Source organism: Peromyscus californicus, unplaced genomic scaffold (genome assembly GCF_007827085.1).
Source record: "Peromyscus californicus insignis strain IS unplaced genomic scaffold, ASM782708v3 Scaffold_1__1_contigs__length_55948999, whole genome shotgun sequence".
In the NCBI taxonomy this organism is placed as follows: Eukaryota; Metazoa; Chordata; class Mammalia; order Rodentia; family Cricetidae; genus Peromyscus; species Peromyscus californicus.
In genome coordinates this window covers 19,399,679-19,419,063 of record NW_026294492.1, presented here as the reverse complement: position 1 = coordinate 19,419,063, position 19,385 = coordinate 19,399,679, and the positions used below count along the sequence as shown (strand labels likewise).

At 39.4% G+C, this 19,385-nt stretch overlaps 1 protein-coding gene across 7 annotated transcripts in view; it reads left to right on the top strand.

The window, feature by feature from the left end:
* Positions 1–19,385, top strand: part of Asxl2 (ASXL transcriptional regulator 2) — a 95,485-nt gene that overhangs the window by 27,752 nt on the left and 48,348 nt on the right. For 4 of the 7 annotated variants that reach the window (XR_008220149.1, XM_052746044.1, XM_052746043.1 and 1 more), the window contains exons 3-4: positions 7,842–7,950; positions 13,199–13,346. The exons of 1 other annotated variant lie outside the window; for it this stretch is intronic. Coding sequence is in view for 3 of the 6 variants with exons in the window: in XM_052746044.1 (XP_052602004.1) it covers positions 7,842–7,950; positions 13,199–13,346 (257 nt within the window). In the remaining 3 variants the exon portion in view is untranslated. Of the gene's footprint in view, positions 1–7,839; positions 7,951–13,198; positions 13,347–19,385 lie in introns of those variants that run through there. 2 more of the 7 variants (XM_052746047.1, XM_052746045.1) reach the window with 1 other exon arrangement.

Genomic DNA, 19,385 nt, shown 5'->3' with positions numbered 1-19,385 from the left:
CACCCACATGGTAGCTCACAACCATCTGTAACTAGTTCCAGGGGACCAGACACCCATGGCAAAATACCAGTGCACATAAAAAAACAAAAATAAAAACAAACAAACAAAAGAATGAAGAACATTTTTTTGCCTGTAGATGACTCAGAGGTAAAAGCATTTGGTGTTCACAACACAGTTTGACTTCTGGACCATCCCATGGTAGGAGTGGAAGGGGAGAACCAACTCCCAAAAGTGCATATGCACATTTTTTATTAAGTTACTAACATATTTTTCTAAGAAACAGAAACAAAACCATTCAATATTGGTAGTTTTTGTTTGTTTGTTTGTGAGACAGGGTTTCACTATGAAGCCCTGACTGTCCTGAAACTTAGTCTGTAGTCCAAGCTCGCCTCGAACTCAAAGATCCACTTGCCTCTGCCCTCTAAGTTCTGGGATTAATGGAAGGAAGGTAAGCTCTCACAATACCCAAGGCTGTCCTGGAACTCTTGAACCTTGTAAGTGGTGAGATCACAGGTGTCTACCACCTTTCCCAGCTTTCTATTGTGTTGTTTTTTTTAATGAGGCTGGATTTACTAAGTAGCCTATGTTGGCCTAGAACTCATAGCTCTCCTAAGAGTGCAAGCATGTGCCCCTAGACCCAGCAGCAGCAGCAGCAGCAGCAGCAATATATTCTTATCTGTTGTTTAAATTCGTATCAAATTCTATTATAGATCAAAGAGAAGAAAATAACGCTCAAGGCCCATAGTTGATGGCTTTATGATGACTCCTTGCAATCAAATGCACAGGGAAAAAGAACACTATTAAAAAATTCACACTTGGGGCTGGAGAGATGGCTCAGAGGTTAAGAGCATTGACTGCTCTACTAGAGGTCCTGAGTTCAATTCCCAGCAACCACATGGTGGCTCACAACCATGTGTAATGAGATCTGGTGCCCTCTTCTGGCCTGCAGTCATACATGCTATATACATAATAAATAAATAAAAAAAAAAATTCACACTTAACTCTAATTACACTTTTTCATAGAATTCAAGTATTTCACTTGTTTTTCTAAAGTAATTTATTTAGACTATGTAGCTGAATTTAAGTGTGCAATTTTAGACAGTGATGTTTTGGACTAATTTGCATTTTAAAAAATTAATATTTTATGTAGCAAAATGGGGATTGTTACTAATTTGAGAGTTGTTAGTAGTGCTGGGAGATCAAGGTATAACTTAATTGGGGGAGCTTATTGTTACTTGTAAAGAAAATTAAAAACTTTTTTTTTTCCCTCCTCTTGTTTTCTTGGGGTGCATTCCAACTCCAGAAGGTAAGAAGCATTACTTTATTCTAAAGGAGTATTAAGCAATTATAATGCAGTCTTTTACAAGTTTTACTGAATGTGCCTTTGTATGCATGGTTTTTACTTTATAAAACGATTTGGCCTAGAAATAAAGTAATAGTGATATTATATAAATGTTAGTTACTAAATGAGCTTTTTTGTTTTGGTTTGTTAATTTTTGCAATTTGTAACCATTACATGGCCATAATTTTAGAAACTGATGACATTAAGGCCTATCAAAATTGTCATTTGTTTTATAGCACTGAAGTACCACTCAGCATTAATGAAAATGCTTAGACCATAGAGCTATGTGTGTTGCTTGTTGCTTATGAGATTGAAAATATATTTATTTACTTGACTGATACAGAGAAAATAATTGGTAAATTGTCTACCCAAATAATACTTCCTTTAAACCAGGCAGAACAGATGAAAATGCATAGTCTGAATCCTTTACTGCATTGGCTTTCTGTCGGTGTTTTCTTGTCTCTTTAGATAACTGTTGGTTGTAGCAATTCCTGTTTATAGTATAGTAGTTTTTGTTTGTTTGTTTTTGTTTTTTTTTTAAATTTCAGTTATATGACTTTCATGTGAGGCTTGAGAACAGGGAACTATATCTGTATTTTCATATCATAGAATGCCATGTTTGTGTATAGCTTCAGATTAATCTCTCAACTTTAGTTAATACTCTGTTGAGTTCATTTATAATTTATTTATTTATTTTTTTTTTTTTTAAAGATTTATTTATTTATTATGTATACAGTGTTCTGTCTGCACATATCCCTGCAAGCCAGAAGAGGGCACCAGATCTCATTACAGATGGTTGTGAGCCACCATGTGGTTGCTGGGAATTGAACTCAGGACCTTTGGAAGAACAAGCAGTGCTCTTAACCTCTGAGCCATCTCTCCAGCCCCTATAATTTATTTTTTAAGTAATGGGTTATGAATGAAGCTTAATTAAGATTTAACTTTTTAAGTTATTTGTGTGTATGATGTGTGAATGTAGGTACATGTGTATCGTGGCGCTCTTGTGGCAAGATCTTTGATTTTGGTCTGTTGGACACTTGTAGGTAGTAGTGGTGGTCTCATCTTTGAGGACAGAGTGACAGACTGAGCTGTTTCTTGTCTTCTGGTCTGTTTTTTTATTGTTTTGAGCAGGGTCTTACTAAGATCTGTCTCTGAAATGCTGGGCTTAGAGATGTGTGCCATCATGCCCACCTTTCTGTGGTCTTACCCCACATGCATGATACCACCTAATAACTCATTCCTATTTTAGTATTTGTTTTTGAGACTTGAAGTGAAAGCCATTTGATATAATCTAAGGTTTACCATATCTAAGTTACTTCTCTGAGAAAGAATTTCTGATAGAAAATATCATGAGTTGGTTAAATAATTAGGTCAGACTACTACTTAAAAACTCAGGATTTCGATATCCACATCCACATGTGGCATTCTAGCTCTCATGAAAGCAGGAAGCAAAGCCTGTCTGGAAACAGTTCAGCAGCCAAGAGCACTTGCTACTCTTGCAGAGGACCCAGTTCAGTTTCTAAAAAGTAGTTTTTATAAAAAAGCCTAAAGCAATTACAACAGCACTAGCTATAAGATACAAAATTGCATTGCTAAATGAGCAATAATTACCCAATAAGGACAGTGATATAAAATTTTATCTGATTTCTGTGTTTTTATTGTCTCCAGTTCAGTTCTTGTATAATTATACCCATAGTTTATTTTCTTCACAGAGATTCTGGGCTTCAGTTTCTGTGTTCATGTTGGCATTCCTTTTACCTGGAATCATAAGATCTTGTGTAACCTTTTGTACTTAGTTTGGATACAAACACTGTTTGGGATTTGGTCCAGCTGTTAAGAACTTTAAGCATCCCAGCTGGGCAGGGTTGGAGCAAGCCTTTTTGGTCCCAGAACTTGGAAGGCAGAGGCATGCGGATCTGTGAGTTCCAGGACAGCCAGGGCTACACAGAGAAACCCTGTCTCCAGGAAAAAACAAAAAAAACTTTAGGAGTCCTAATCATCTATAATAAGATAGTAAATAGATAGGTAGTTAGTACTTTTATTACAGAAACGAAGAAGCATTCTGTTTCTCTCAAAGCTAATTTTTATTTTTACGACCTGTTTATAAGATTTAAAAGTTAGGTGTTATAATGAACTAGTATTTGAAATGACCTTGGCTAAGATGGGAGTTAGATATTTCACATGTATTATGTTTACTAAACTCTTAGCATCTTTGTCTCATAGACAGTGAAACAGGAAAGAATTGCATAGCTAGTTATGATAGGACGTAAACTCATTTTTGCCTCACTTTTGTGTGAAAGGTAGGCGATTGGGCAAGGATCTTACTTTGCCTCCTTGGTAATAGGGATTGAACCCAGGGGCCTCACAAGGCATGATAGTCGAGTACTCTGCCAACCTTTGAACAAGGAGGTGTGTGTGTGTGTGTGTGTGTGTGTGTGTGTGTGTGTGTGTGTGTGTAACAGTTTCAGCTGGGCTTTGTGGCACATGCCTTTAATCGTAGCACCCTTTGTGTTGCGGCTTTCTCTCTGCATTTTGATATGCCACATTATCACAGTTCATAAAAAGAATGAACACAGGCCCGTTAGAGACATCCAGGATACTTTGTGATTTATTTATTTTTATTGGTATTTATTAGTGTGTTGTGGTGGTCAGAAGTGGACATCAAGTATATTTTGCTACCCTTTCCCCCACCTACCTTCCCCCAGAAGAGTCATTAACTCTTCCGTTTGGCTAGACTAGCTGGCCAGTGATCTCCAGTGATCTGCCTTTTTTTATTTTAATGATTTATTTATTTTTATTTTTATGTGCATTGCCTGTATGTATGTTTGTGTGAGAGTGTTGGATCCCCTGGAGGTGGAGTTACAGGCAATTGTGAGATGCCATGTGGGTGCTGGGAATTGAACCCAAGTGCTCTGGAAGAACAGCCAGTGCTCTTAATTGCTGAGCCATCTCTCCAGCCCGAGATCTGCCTTTCTTCTTTTCTTCTGTCTACATTTTGGTTTTTTGAGACAGGGTTTCTCTGTGTAGCCCTGGCTGTCCTGGAACTCACTCTGTAGACCAGGCTGGCCTCGAACTCACAGAGATCCACCTGCCTCTGCCTTTCTTAATGTCAGTCCTCTACTTCTGTCCATGTTGCTTGTGGTCTCTGTAGTAGATTTGGTTTAGGGTTTTGAGTATCACCAGCAGAGAACTGAGAGGAAGATGAGTTGAGAATGTCCAGTTAAGTTGTTTTGCCCCTTAATAATTGTGAAAAACAAACAAAACTACATTAGGGAGCTGTAGTCAGACTCCAGACCATCCCCTGACTTCTTTCCATATGAACTTCCACCGTGCTTTCTTGTTACTTCTGTTTTTCTAGATACAGGAACATGTTGCTTTAAGAGTTGCAGCGCCCAATGTTATGCATAGATCCTATACCTGTAATTCTAATGCTTGAGAGATTGAACTAGAAAGATTGCAGTGAGTTTGATGCCAGCATGGGCTACATCTAGAGTTCCACGCCACTTCAGACCTGTGAGGATTCTGTCCTAAAACAAAAACAAAAACCCTACCAATCATACACAAAAGGATTAGTGTGCTTTCTTTAATACTGTAGTCCTTGACCTTAGACTAACACTTGATTTTTAGTAATATTTTCTATCATTTTATATCCTATATTTACTGTTCTTAATTTGAAGCTTTTGTTTGTTTGTTTTGTTTTGTTTTTTCAAAACAGGGTTTTTCTTTGTAGCCCTGGCTGTCCTGGAACTCCCCCTGCAGACCAGGCTGGCCTTGAACTCAGAGAATCTGCCTCTACCTCCTGAGTGTTATGGTTAAAGGCGTGTTCACCATCCAGCTTGAAGCTTTTATTTTAATAGCTATTTCTTAGCTTTTTTCTGTTGAAAAAAGGCTTAATCATCTGAGAACATACAATTTTATTCCTTTTTGGTAGTCAGTCTATAATTTGACTTTTAAAAGACTTAAAAAATTTTATGTGTATGAATGTGTTTGTGTTTGAGGCAGAATTTCACAATATACCTCTGGTTGGCCTGATAATCATTATGCAGAGCAGGTTTGCCTCTTTTTGGTTTGTTTGTTTTTGTTTTTGAGACAGGGTTTCTCTGTGTAGACCTGGCTGTCTTGGAACTCACTTTGTAGACCAGACTGACCTCGAAATCACAATCTGCCTACCTCTGCCTCCCGAGCGCTGGGATTAAAGGTGTGTGCTGCCATGCCTAGCATGTATCAATATTTGGCTTGTGTGTGTGTATTTGCACCACATGCATGCTTGGTGTTTGCAGAGTTTAGACGGGGGCATTGGATCTTCTTGAACGTGAGTTATAGATCATTGTGAGCCTCTATATGGGTGCTGGAAATTGAACTTGGGTACACTGCAGGAGCAACAAATATTCTAAACTACTGAGCCAGCTTTCTAGCCTCTATAATTCGATATTTTATAACATACCCCCTTTTGTTGTTGTTTTTGTTTTCCAGGTCTTTACTCTGTAGTTCAGGCTAACATAGAACTTGTTTTCATCCTGCCTCAGTCTCGAGAGCAGCAGTTCTCAATGTGAGGATTTGAACGACCCTTTCTTATGAGTCACCTAAGACCATTGGAAAACACAGATGTTTACACTGCAATTCATAACAGTAGTAAAATGACAGTTAGGATGGAGCAGTGAAAATAATTTTGTGGTTGGGGGTCACCACAACATGAGGAACTGTATTAAAGGGTTGCAGCATTGGGAAGGTTGAGAACCACTGCTCTAGAGGCTTGATTATATGTGTGAATCACCATGCTCAGGTATACTTTTTAAAGTGTGTGGTGTAAATGAGTTTCTAAACGGTCTTATTAAATAAAAACACAGAGCCAGAAATAGGGGCGAAAATCTGACAGAGATCAGAGGGATAGGAACAGCTGCCAGCCTCCAAAGAGAGCGACTTCCAGTCTAAGCAGACTTATATGCCTTTTCTGTTCTGTTCTCTAATTGGCTCTCTCAGCCCAGCCTGCCCAACTCTGTCACTTCCTGTCTGTCTGTATAGACCTCCAGACCTCTATGGTTGGTGCTGGGATTAAAGGCGTGTGTAACCACACTTGGCTCTGTTCTCTAGTGTGACCTTGAACTCACAGAGATCCAGATAGATTAATGTGTGCTAACATTGCATGACTTTTGTGTTTACATAGTGGCTGGCCTTCCTCTGATCTCCAGGCAAGCTTTATTTTACTGGGGGACACAGATAAAATATCACCACGATGTGGTTTTATGCTTAAAAATGCATTGCTTGTACTTCTCTTTCCTGTTTCTTTATTTTTTTTATTTTTTATTTTTTGGTTTCTTGAGACAGGGTTTCTCTGTGTAGTACTGATTGTAGAGCAGGCTGGCCTTGAACCCTGCCTCTGTCTCCCTAGTTCTGGGATTAAAGTCATGCAGTTACTATGCCTTCCTGTTTCTTAATGTAGAAGTGCTTAACATTAGACTTATGGTAGAATATTAGCCTCATTTTCTTTCCTTTTTAAAAATTACTTACTTTTTATTTTATGTGCATTGGTGTTTTACATGCATGTGTGTCTGTGTGAACATGTTGGATTTCCCTGGAACTGGAATTACAAACAGTTGTTAGTGGCCATGTGGGTGTTGGGAATTGAACCCTGGTCCTGGAAGAGCAGCCAGTGGTCTTATCTCTGCAATCCCAGTTCCATTTCCTTAATGTAGTGACAGACCAAGGTAAGGATGCCTGTTAGTGAATTTTATTGCCTTTTTTTTGAGAGCACAGTGAAGTCTGATGACACTTGGAAATGAATTTTTTCCCTTAGGAGCTTGCTTTATAGTAGAGAATGGCATTGAACTTGGGATTCTTTTGCCTCAGTCTCCTAAATTCTGGGGTTATAGTTGTGTGCCATCATGCCCCACTCAAAAAACTTTTTTCATCTACATAATAAATTATGATGCACTTAAAATTTCAGAAAATGGGAAAGAAAGCTAATCTATGCAAAATAAGTCTGTAAAATGTCTTTAAAGTGATCTCCTGCGAAGCTTAAGTACAAGAAACCATGGCAGTTTTGTTTGCAAATCAGATTTAGTTTAGTGCAGCAGCAGCACACAAGAGGTTGGAGATTTATTTGAATCTGTGTGTGTGTGTGTGTGTGTGTGTGTGTGTGTGTGTGTGTGTGCGCGTGTGTGCGCGCGCGCGCATGCTTTCCACTTTAATTATACTTACAAAGTTTTGTGTGTAAATAAAGTAGTTTTGCAAAATAAATTTGATATTGTTCTATGTTGATTTTTTGTTTTTCTTTTACTTAAGTGTTAGATTACGGATTTTTTTCCCCTTTAGATACTCAAAGATGAATTTTCCATTCATTTTTTTTCATGGCAATATCTTTCTATATTGGTATTTTTTACAGTTAGCAGAAATTTATTTACAAATAGGAATATTGATCAATTAAAGAATTAAGCCAGAATTACAAAGAATATTCAGAGATAAACTAATCACCATGCTCTTCACCTTCTTTGCTTTGTAGTGGGACTTCCCCTCTTGCTTGCTTAAATGCAATGCTCCACACAAACTCCCGAGGTGAAGAGGGCATCTTCTATAAAGTCCCAGGTAGAATGGGAGTATATACTTTGAAGGTAAGTTGCTGGGGAGCCAAGAGAGAGTAAGTTACAGTGTATAATAATCGAGTCACAGAGACAGAATTCTGTTCTTGAAGAACTTATTTCCAGGAAGAAATAATATTTCAACCCTAAAATAAGTAAGTAAATAAATTTGGGAGAGGGAGGGGATGTTCTGGGAATTGAATGCAGGGCCTCATGAATACTAAGAAGGCACCTTTTGTATATATTTTTATTTAACATATTTTTTTTTTTTGAGATGTATGTGTATCCGTGTCTTGCCTGCGTGTGTGTCTTTGTACCACATACATGCAATACTCATGGATGCCAGAAGAGGGTGTTTCATTCCCTGGAACTAGAGTTCCCGATGGTTGCTAGTGACTCCGTGGGTACTGAGAATTGAACCTGAGGTCCTCTGGAAGGAAGAGCAGCTGTCAGTGTTAACTGCTGAGCCCTTTCTCTAGCCCCTGTTTCTTATTTTAAAGAACTTCAAAATATTTCAATTACAAATTGAGGATTTTTTTTTTAAAACCGACTGCGTAGAGCCATAGATTCTTTTCTTTTTTTTTTTTTTTTTTTTTTGGTTTTTCGAGACAGGGTTTCTCTGTGTAGCTTTGCGCCTTTCCTGGAACTCGCTTTGGAGACTAGGCTGGCCTCGAACTCACAGAGATCCGCCTGGCTCTGCCTCCCGAGTGCTGGGATTAAAGGCGTGCGCCACCACCGCCCGGCCATAGATTCTTTTCTTTATTCATGGATCTCCCCACTAAAACTTAGTTATGGTTATTCTTTTTTTTTTTTTTTTTTCCTTTTTCTTTCAGAGCAGAGGACCGAACCCAGGGCCTTGCACTTGCTAGGCAAGCACTCTACCACTGAGCTAAATCCCCAATCCCTTATTCCTTTTTTAATAATGGAAAAAAGTAAAGTTTGAAAGATGTAATTCCTGACCAATGTTGGCCATATTGTATCAGAACAGGAATAGGAACTTTGATCCGATTCAACACCCACATTTCTTCTTCCATAACAAGCTGGCTAATATCTCATTTGTACACTGAAGTGGTGACCTTTTCTCGTCAATATCCTCTCACTTATGAGTAGGAAAACCAATGTAAATGAGCTTAGTAAATAGGCTGGAAAATTTGTGAACTCATACAGCTAAACTAAACATTCATGGGAAATCCAGGCTGGGGAAATCTAGGCTGAGTCCAGCTGATCAAAAGATGTCATCTGGTGTTGGTCTCTGTTCTTTCTTTTACCTTGTTCTCAGTCAGCCTCTCCTCGTCATCTATGAATTCAGTCCGAGTCTCCGTTCTACAGACTGTAAGTCTAGAGACAGGAGTCCAGAGACTAAAGCAGAGGCTCCACCTCACTCAGATTGACTGACCCATGTGACACCGTACATGAATTACGGCTGTTGACAAATGTAGAATCATTGTCATCCTTGATGTGGGGTTGTAGTTCAGCTTGTGACAGCCTGATAATTAAGGAGAGGGCTTGTTTCTCAAAGCAAGTTTATCAGCAAACCAGAATGACTGTTTGACAGACTGTTGTACCCAAAGTGACATATCCATAGAGACCTCTGTCCCACTACCTCCTATCTCTGAGCTCATCACAATGCTCAGTGGTAGTATTGAGTCCACTAACATTAAGAGCATCTGACCTGAGGTGCTGAGATGGTTCAGCATGTGAAGGCACTGACAACCTGTTTTTGATTCCTTGGGCACATAAAAATGAAGGAGAGAACCAACTCCTACAAGTTGTCCTCTAACTTTCGTATGTGTGCTATGGCACACAGGTGCCCATAGTTGCACACTAAATAACTTAAAACAAAACACAACAAATGAACACCTAGGTTTGATGGCCGTGCATGCCTTTAATCCCAGCACTCTGGAGGCAGATGTAGGTATCTCTGAATTCTAGGCAGGAAAGCCAGTGAGATCCTGTCTCAAAACAAAGCAAAAGAGGAACAAATCCCACATCTAGCAGCTTGATGTGGTGGCATATGGTTATCAATCATAGTACTCAGGAGACTAAGGTAAAAGGTTGTGTCCAGTTCTAGATCACCCTGACCTATATAGTGAGCTCATGGCTAATCTGTGCAATATATATAGCACAACCCTATTCTGCCTTTTAATCTTAACTTCCGACTGTCTGCAGTGTTTAACTTGTGGATGTTATGGGACTTTAGCTCTAAATGAAGCTTTCACTATCTCGTTTTGATATTTTAGCTATTCTAGATCTTCCATGATTTTAATTGCATTCATTAAATGCATACTGTGTTGGAGAAATAGGGAAAGAAATCTTCAAAATGTATTTTCTGTTATTACATACCACTTAGTACAGTTCTTCTGATACCAGGTGTTCGGGGGTTTCTCCCATATATCAAGCAGTTCTCCAACTGAAAACAGCTAGGTGCCTTTTAATTTAACTCAGTTTTTACTGTTTGGTTATTGTGCCAGCCTAAGGGCCCAGTACTAAAGGTTACCCTTCACTTTAGCTATTAGTTACAAGTCTTTAGATGAGACCTAAGCTCTAGGACTGCTTACAAAAGATGTTAGAGAAAAAAAACATCTTTGAGTTTTCTATTTATTGTAAATTAGATAAAAGACGTTCATGAAGTGAGGTGTGGCCACTGAGTATGGAATCTATCTTGGCATACTAGTCTCCAGGCACAGATTTTAGCCATGTGCAAGCTCATCCAAACCCCTGGTCTTTAGAGTTTTTATGGAGGATGTGTGATATGAGTGTGATTTTTGTCATTGGCCATCAACTCAACCTTCATTCTTGAGAAAATGGGCTAAAAGTTGCAATTTTCTAATCACATAATTGTCTCTCTTAGTAGTCAGTCCCCACTCTGAGGCAGGCCATTCCGAGCCAACAAAGAATTATCTAAACAGACGATCTAATTATCACTCAGGAGGTGCTAACTCACTTAGGTTTCATGTTTTCAGAACTAGAGTCAAAGACCAAATAGCAGAACAATAGGTTTTCCTAATCTGTTGTTGATCAGGAAAGTACAAAAGTTTCAGCAGAGCTCTGTAGCAAGAGCTCAGAGTTCACTGTAGTCAGCAGTTAAGAGTACTTGCTGATGTTACAGAGGAACGAGATTCAGTTTCTAGCCTGATGCCCTCTTCTGGCCTCTACAGGCACTGCACACACATGGGTGTGTGTACATGCATGCAAAACTCTCATACATAAAATAAATAAAACCTTTAAAGAAAAAAACTAAGAGTTCAAATAATGTTTGTCTTATATCATATTGTCAAGTCTATGCCAGAAATAAAGAGACTAAGATGGATAATCTGTAGTTCTTGATCTCTTTAATGCTCACATTTTAGTTATTAAAATTTTCATATTTACAAAATATATTGTGAAACTCTACCATTATAATGACGCAAAATAAAGATTAGTTTTGAATAAAGGGGTTTAGAAAGTTTGTGTTATTTACTTGTAAGATTTAAGCTGGACTTGAACATACACATAAGAAGAGTGAAGGCCTTCAAGGATAAGTAGCTCAAATGAAGGGACAGATAAAATTCTGGATAGATTTGAAAGTAGAGGAAATTGGGTTAAGTGATAATCACTGTAGTTGGGATAATGGATAAATATTAGTTAACAAAGTTTTACCCTGACTGAGTTCTGTGTTTGGGTGGGGTATTGAATAAATAGATGGCAGAGGTCTTCAGAGAGAACTATGTGATCAGATCTATGTGTTATGATTTTTATGAAAAGGAGATTACAGTTTGGTGTAGGAACTCAGAGTAGTAAAATAGGTAGATGTAAGAGACATTTGAGGCATAGAGCACATTGCATTTGGTATGTGTAAAACAGTGGGTGAGAAAAGAGTCTAAGATTTGGGGCATGAGCCGTTGATCCCAAGGGGATCACAAGTTTTTTGCAAAAAGAAGATAATTATATTTGTATTTCAGATACTTGTTGAACCTACAGGTCAAGATGTCTGGCTGGCAACTAACTCTATAAAAGCTGTCCTGCATTTTGAAAGAAGGAATATAAAAATATGGGGTCTGTATTTTAAGAAAGTGTATAACATAAGAGATGGATTAGAGAGAAAAATTTAAGTAGAAAAATACTGTTCTTGCTCATTTGGACTTAATGGCCTTGGGTAGATGTCATGTGGTGCCAGTTAGATGGAGGGCAATTTTTTTGTGTGTTTGTTGGTTCATTTTTTAATGTGAGTATAAAAATAATTATATGGGATAACAAAGTATTGATGGAAAGAAAATCCATAAGAGAAATAACATTCATTTATCCATTTATTTGTATAAGCTTTTTGTACTATGTAAACACATAGTAACTAATATTGAGCTCTCATAAAGGCTATGTTGTGAACATTTAATATTAATTAGCTCATTTAATTTGTATGTGCTCTTTTAAGGTAGGTACTATTACCCCACCTTAGACACTGAAATTAGGTATAAGAGATTGAGACTAAGGCTGTGTAATTGGGAGAAGATAAAGCCAGAAAGCCCTACATCACTAGCCTTTCATATGCTCCTACTCTTTGCTCATATTAAATGGTCACAGTTATGCTGTCTAGTTAATATTCTCATTATTCAGAGCTGAAACTAAAGAGATTGATGTGATTCTTTAAAAAACAAACAACAGGCTGGGCAGTGGTGGCACACACCTTTAATTGCCCACCTTTAAAGCACTCGGGAGGCAGAGGTAGTTGGATCTCTGTGAGTTCAAGGCCATCCTGGTCTACAAAAGAGAGTTCCAGGACAGCCAGAGCTGTTACACAGAGAAACCCTGTCTCAAAAAACCAAATAACAAAACAAAAACTCCTTTTCTTGCTGCTACTCATTAATCAATATTGAGGACCCAGTTAGGTGAAAATAATGTGATAATCTTGTTCTCCTGACTTTAATTCTAGAATTGAATTCAGAATACATAGGGCAACTCCCCCCCCAACACACACACAAATATGTCTAACAAAATTATTATTAGCTTTTTAAACCTGAACATGACGTCTTTTACCTGGATTTATAGTTACCAGTTTTGGTGTAATTTAAACATATGTGGTATCTGCATATGAATGTTGTGTATAATTTTTATCTTCTGGATGTAGATGGAAAATTAACTTATTTGACCCCAAAACAGGGAAGTTTCAGGATTTCAGCTAATATTGGTGGTTTTACTATTTTATAATAGTAAAAATTAATCAGTTAAGTTACTGCGTTACATACTAGAAATTTAGTTTCGATTTGCTAAAATGGTAATAATCCTAACAGGATGCCTACATTTTCAGAAAGATGTGCCAGATGGAGTGAAAGAGCTGTCAGAAGGTTCAGAAGAAAGCAGTGATGGTCAGTCAGATTCTCAGAGCTCTGAGAACAGCAGCAGCAGTGATGGCGGCAGCCACAAAGAGGGGAGAAAGAGCAGGTGGAAGAGGAAAGGTAATCCCACTGCTGCAGGGCAGTGCCTTCTCGCTCTCGACCATCCGCCTCCTCTTTCCCTTTAGCATAGTGCTCTGCCTGGTTGCCTGCAGGGGCGGAAGCGTCTGCATTTCACCTGCTGGACACAGTGCAGCAGCCACCAGCTTCGTGGACCTTCTGGACTGTGTGATTGAGGAATTTTCAAAAATAGACTTTTCTAGTTGGGTATGGGGGCGCGTGCCTTTAATCCCAGCACCTGGGAGGCAGGCAGACAGATCTCTGTGAGTTCGAGGTCAGCCTTGTCTACAGAGTGAATTCCAGGACAGCCAGGGCTACACAGAGAAACCCTGTCTCGAAAACCAAAATGAAACAAACAAATCTGTATGTATATATAAATCTCTCTCTATGTAGATGTCTATATATATGCTTTTAGGAGCTGGGAGAGAGAGAGAGAGAGAGAGAGAGAGAGAGAGAGAGTTTGTAACTGGACTTTCTGGATTATCAAAAGCAAAACCAAAAACCATGAAGTTGAAAGCGGGGTGCGTTGGTAGGGTTATTCTGGGAGCTGTAATATGGGAATATATAATAAGCATAAGGACCACAGTTCAAGTCCCAGAATGTAAATGTTGGGCAGGCATGACAGCTGCCTGTAATCGCAGTCAGCACTTAAGCAAAGACATGATCCTGGTTAGCTAGACTAGCTCAAGTTGACAAGCTGAGGGTTTAGTGAGCGATCTTGCCTTGATAGAAAGTGGAGAGTGATCAAGGAAGACACCGACATCAGTGTTAAGCCTCTGCACACATCTGACATGCACACTACACATACATCTATAAGGGAGAAAACCCATGGAGAGCGATCAAGGTAGACACTTAAATACATGCATCCACACATAAAATGTCCTTTTGGAGAACACTTTTAGGTTCCGCTTGATAAGTACAGTGTTTCCATTAGCTTTCTACTTGTTCACATGCACAGACTTGCTCACATCAGGTTTTGTTGCTTTGTGCTTTTTTGCTTACATACTTTATGTTCTTGGCTTTTTGGAACAGGGTCTCACCATGTAGCACTGGTTTACAATTGGATATATAGACTGGGCTGGCATTCAGTTGGTTAATCATCCTGCCTCTGCCTCTTGAGTGCTCAAATTGTAGACTGGAAGCTATGTTTTGGTAGTTGCGTTTTAGCAGTCAGGTTTGTCCCATGTGTCTTCTACGTTTGTTACTTGTACTTGGTAATGTGTACTAGCACATTCTTATCATCCAGGTTCTATTTCCACTAGAATTCACTCTTGGTAGTGTACTTTCTAAAACTTGGGACCAGATGCATTATTTACAAAGACATGTATGCACACGAATGTCATACAGTATATTTTCACTGCCCCGTCTACATAGTCTTCTGGCTGACTTCTGATCTTTTCTACTGTCTGCATAGTTTTGTCTTTTTGAGACTATCAGAAAGTTGGAACCTTTTCAAATGGGCATTGTTTTATTTATTTATTTATTTTTAGTTTTTTTGTATTTTAAGACAGGGTTTCTCTGTGTAGCCCTGGCTCTCCTGGAACTCGCTCTGTAGACCAGGCTGGCCTCAAACTCACAGAGATCCGCCTGCCACTGCTTCCCAGGTGCTAGGATTAAAGGCATGCACCACCACTGCCTGGCATTAAATGGGCATTGTTTTAAAACTTACATTACAATTTTTTTTCTGAGTGTGTGCATGTACACACCTGCATTCACATGTGCACTGGTGCCATGACATTTGTATACAGATCAGAGGACATCTTACAGGAATTGATTCTCTCCTTTTGACCATGTGAGTCCTAGGGATCAAACTCAATGATCAAGCATGGTGACAAGGTGTTTTCCAACCAAACCACCTCACTGGCTCCATTTCTCCATGTGTTTTCATGGCTTACGGTACATTTCCTTGTGGAGCTAAATAGTATTTGCCATGATTTGCGTATAGCCATTCACCAACTAAAAGATGTATTTGTTACTTCATGTTTTACCATTTATGAGTGAAAACTACTATGGACTTTGTGTGTTTTTCTGTGGGCTCATGTTGTCTTGAGTGTGACTGCTGCATTGTGATGAGTATGTTCATTTTGTAAGACGCTGCCACACTGCTGCAGTGAATGGCAGTTGCTGTTGCTTTGTATCTTTACCAGCAGTTTATATTGTCTGCCAGTCTTCTAGACTTTGGCCATTCTAATAGGTACGCATCTGTATGTCACTGTTGTCATTTATATTTCCCTGATTGCATGTGATGGAGAAGTCTTTCTGCATGCTTATTTTCCATTTGAATATGCTCTTTGGTGAGAAGTGTGCCCTGGTTCTTGGCCCATTTTTGTTAAGGTTAGGATATCGGGTTTTTGTTTTTTGTTTTTTTAATAATTGGCCTTCAGGAGTTCTTTGTTCATTATGAATAGCAGTCTTTTTTTTTAAGATTTATTTTTATTTTATGTGTATTTAAGTTTTGTCTGTGTGTATGTTTGTATCATGTACATACCTGGTGCCCACAGATGCCAGAAGAGGGCATTGGATCCCCCGGGACTGGAGTTATGGATGGTTATGAGCCACCATTGTGGGTGCTGGGGATTGAATCTGGGTCCTCTGCAAGAGCAGCCAGTGCTCTTTACTGCTGAGCCCGCTCTCTAGCCCTGGATTATAGTCTTTTATTTGGGAAGTTCTTTTTTCTATATATTTTCTCACAAACTATAGTCCTTCCCCCTTTGGCAGTTTTCCCCTCTCCAAATGTGTGTGTGTTTGTATGTATGTGGATATAACTACATGCTCATGCATGCCACAGTGTCACGGTCAGAAGACAGCATTCAGGAGTTGGCTCTCACCACTTACACCTTGTTGGAGGCAGAACCTCTCTTATTTCTGCCACTGCCCCGGAGCTTCTGGGCAGCTCCTCTGTCTTTACCTCCTCCATTTTGCCTTCGGAACGCTGGGATTGTAGGTCAGTGCTTCCAGATCTGCTTTTTATGAGCCTCAGGGATCTGACTCACGTCAGGTTTTGGCAAGGACTGGTTGGTACCAATTGAGCCATCTCTCCAGTCCTGGATCTGGCAGTTTCTTTTTACAAAGCAGAAGTTTTTAATTTGAATGTAGTCCAGTTTATCAGTCCTTTGTTTTGTGATCTTGAGCCTTTGGTATTGTATCTAAAAGTGATGACCAAGTCTAGGCTCACCTACATTTTCTTCTATATCTTCTAGAAGTTTTATCATCTTGAGTTTTATGTTTAAGTCTGTGATTAATTTTAATTCTTTTTTTTTTTAAAGATTTATTTATTTACATATTTTACGCATATGAGTGTTCTATTTGCATGTATGTTTGCATGACAGTAGAGGGTATCAGATCTCATTACAGATGGTTGTGAGCCACCATGTGGTTGCTGGGTATTGAACTCAGGACCTCTGGAAGAGCAGCCAGTGCTCTTAACCGCTGAGCCATCTCTCCAGCTCCTAATTTTAATTGTTAAAAAATTTTGAGTATGTGTAACTGTGTGTATGGAAGGCAGACCGAGCAAAAGAGGGACTAGCTGGCATGGGTCTGTGCCGTGGTGCACGTTTGGAGGTCATTGCACGACTTTGTGCAGTCCTTCCACCTTTCTGTGGATTCCCGGGATTGAACTCAGACCGTCATGCTTATGTTGCCATCATCACCTTTACTTGCTGAGCCATCTCACCAACCTCATTTTGAGGTCATTGTTAAGGTAAATCTGCATCTTGCAGTGAGGATACCAGTTAGCTGGGTATGGTGGTGCACACCTTTAGTCCCAGCACTCGGGAGACAGATGCAGCCAGATAGGAATTCAAGGCCAGCCCAAGCTGCATAATGAGATCTTACCACAAAAAAAGAAAAAAAAAAAAGTACAAGTTTTATTTTTATTTAACTTAAATAGTGAAATGTGTTGGACAACATTCTAAATTTTTAACTTGATTTGTTCTTAGCTGTGACTGTCATAGATGCTTTACCATTACTTATTTGCAACTCTTCTCTAATTCTGGTTCCAGGCTTGGAGCACTTACTGTTCTCAGCTCTCTCCTTACTAGGAAAAGAATGTTCATTACTACTCGCAAACACCAGATGTGGTCTGCCTGGCTGTGCTCTCATACCATTTGATATCTTTCATAGCTAACCTAAGACACATAAGGAATAATGGCTACATGGCAGCCCTTTTCCTGGAAGGCTTTTCTGTTAAGAATAACATTTTTATCATCTATTCTTGTTAATCTCTAGCTTTTTGTTAGATTCTGTTTGAAGAGGGAAAATTTTCTTTAAATCCCACTTTTTTTGTTTTGTTTTGTTTTGTTTTTCGAGACAGGGTTTCTCTGTGTAGCTGTGCCTTTCCTGGGACTCACTTGGTAGCCCAGGCTGGCCTGGAACTCACAGAGATCTGCCTGGCTCTGCCTCCCAAGTGCTGGGATTAAAGGCGTGCGCCACCACCGCCCGGCAAATCCCACATTTATTAAGCTGTATGTGGCAGAAGAATTTTAGACTTAACTTCTAAATACCTTATGGGGTATTGATTTTCCTGGGTAGAGTAGACATTCAGTTTTCTCCACTTTTAATATCTTCTAAATTGAATTATGCTTCCTGTAATTATAGACTTGTTAATTTTAACTGCCTTGAGAACTGTTGATGTACCATATCAGAAAAATAGGTATTTTTTTTACTCCCTTCTTCTCTTTATTCCCAGTCTAGTGGTTGTGTTACTCTTGGGGAGCTTGGAAATAATTCATCAACTACCTCATTTATGTTCTCTGGTATAGCTACTATGCATACAGTTCAAGAAAACTAATGCCATAATCTCAGTTTCCAAGTTCATTGGAGAGGCACAGTTATCAGACACAAATGAGATGAAAACAGAATGAAATAGGGCCCTCTTGCAAATCCTTGATGTATAATTTCAGAATGATCCCTGATAATGATGAACAGCAGCTGTGGCCCAGGTCCTTTATTCTACAGATATCTCCCCCCACCCCATCAAGACATGGTTTCACTGTGTTGTCCTGGCTTTCCTGGAACTCACTCTGTAGACCAGGCTGACCTCAAACTCGCAGAGATCTGTCTGCTTCTGCCTCCCAAGTGCTGGGACTAACGTCTAGGCTACCACCGCCTGGCTATTCTGCAGATTTTTTAAGCACCTGATTTGGGAAGGCTAATGCTGCAGGTGAAAGGTGCTTTGTCTTTTCTCTACTTCTCTCCAGCTTGGACTTTTCTCTATAAGTTTGAAAATTATAGAACAAAGCCAAGACATCAGGCAAGGGAAATACCTAGCAAGATTCATATTTTCTAGGTAGCATCATAAACAAGAAGATCAACATTAAAGGTGGCCAGTCTAAACTGTGAACAAAAATCATTGTCTTTGGCATGCACTGGAACATCCTTATTTGGGGATGGAGTGCTCACATGTTCTCACATAGCCCAGGCTAGTCTGGAACTGACTATTTAGCCAGAGCTGGCTGTGAACTCCTAGCTTTCTTGCCTCTACCTCCCAAGAGCTGGAGTGACAAGCAGATTACCCCATCTGGCTTTATTTTTACTTTTTGGTTTTTGAGACAAGTCTCACTGTGTAGCTGTGGCTGGCCTGGAACTTGTTAAGTAGAGACTGGCCTGGAACTTGTGAAATAGATATCCACATGCCGGCTCATTCCTACCTTTTAAGAGTCGCACATGCAGGGCTGGGGTGATGGCTCAGCAGTTAGAGCACTTGTTGTTCTTGCAGAGGATCTGGTTCCTTTCCCAGCACTCACATAGCAGCTCACAACCATCTGTAAGTTCATGAGGGGACCCCATGCCCCTTCCTGGCCTCTGCAGGTACTAGGCACCACACAGTGCACAGGTAGGTGTACATGGAAGCAAAGCACCCATTCATGTAAAATGAAGATGGGTTTTTTTTTTCTTTTAAATACATTTTTGAACAAAGCTACCCCTGGTGCAGCAACCCTTTGAGCAGTGGCTCTTGCCAATGCTTTTGTCTGTTAATGGCCATGCCAAAAAATTAAGGTAAGTTCAAATAATTCAGAAATATCTTAAATAATAATCATAAAA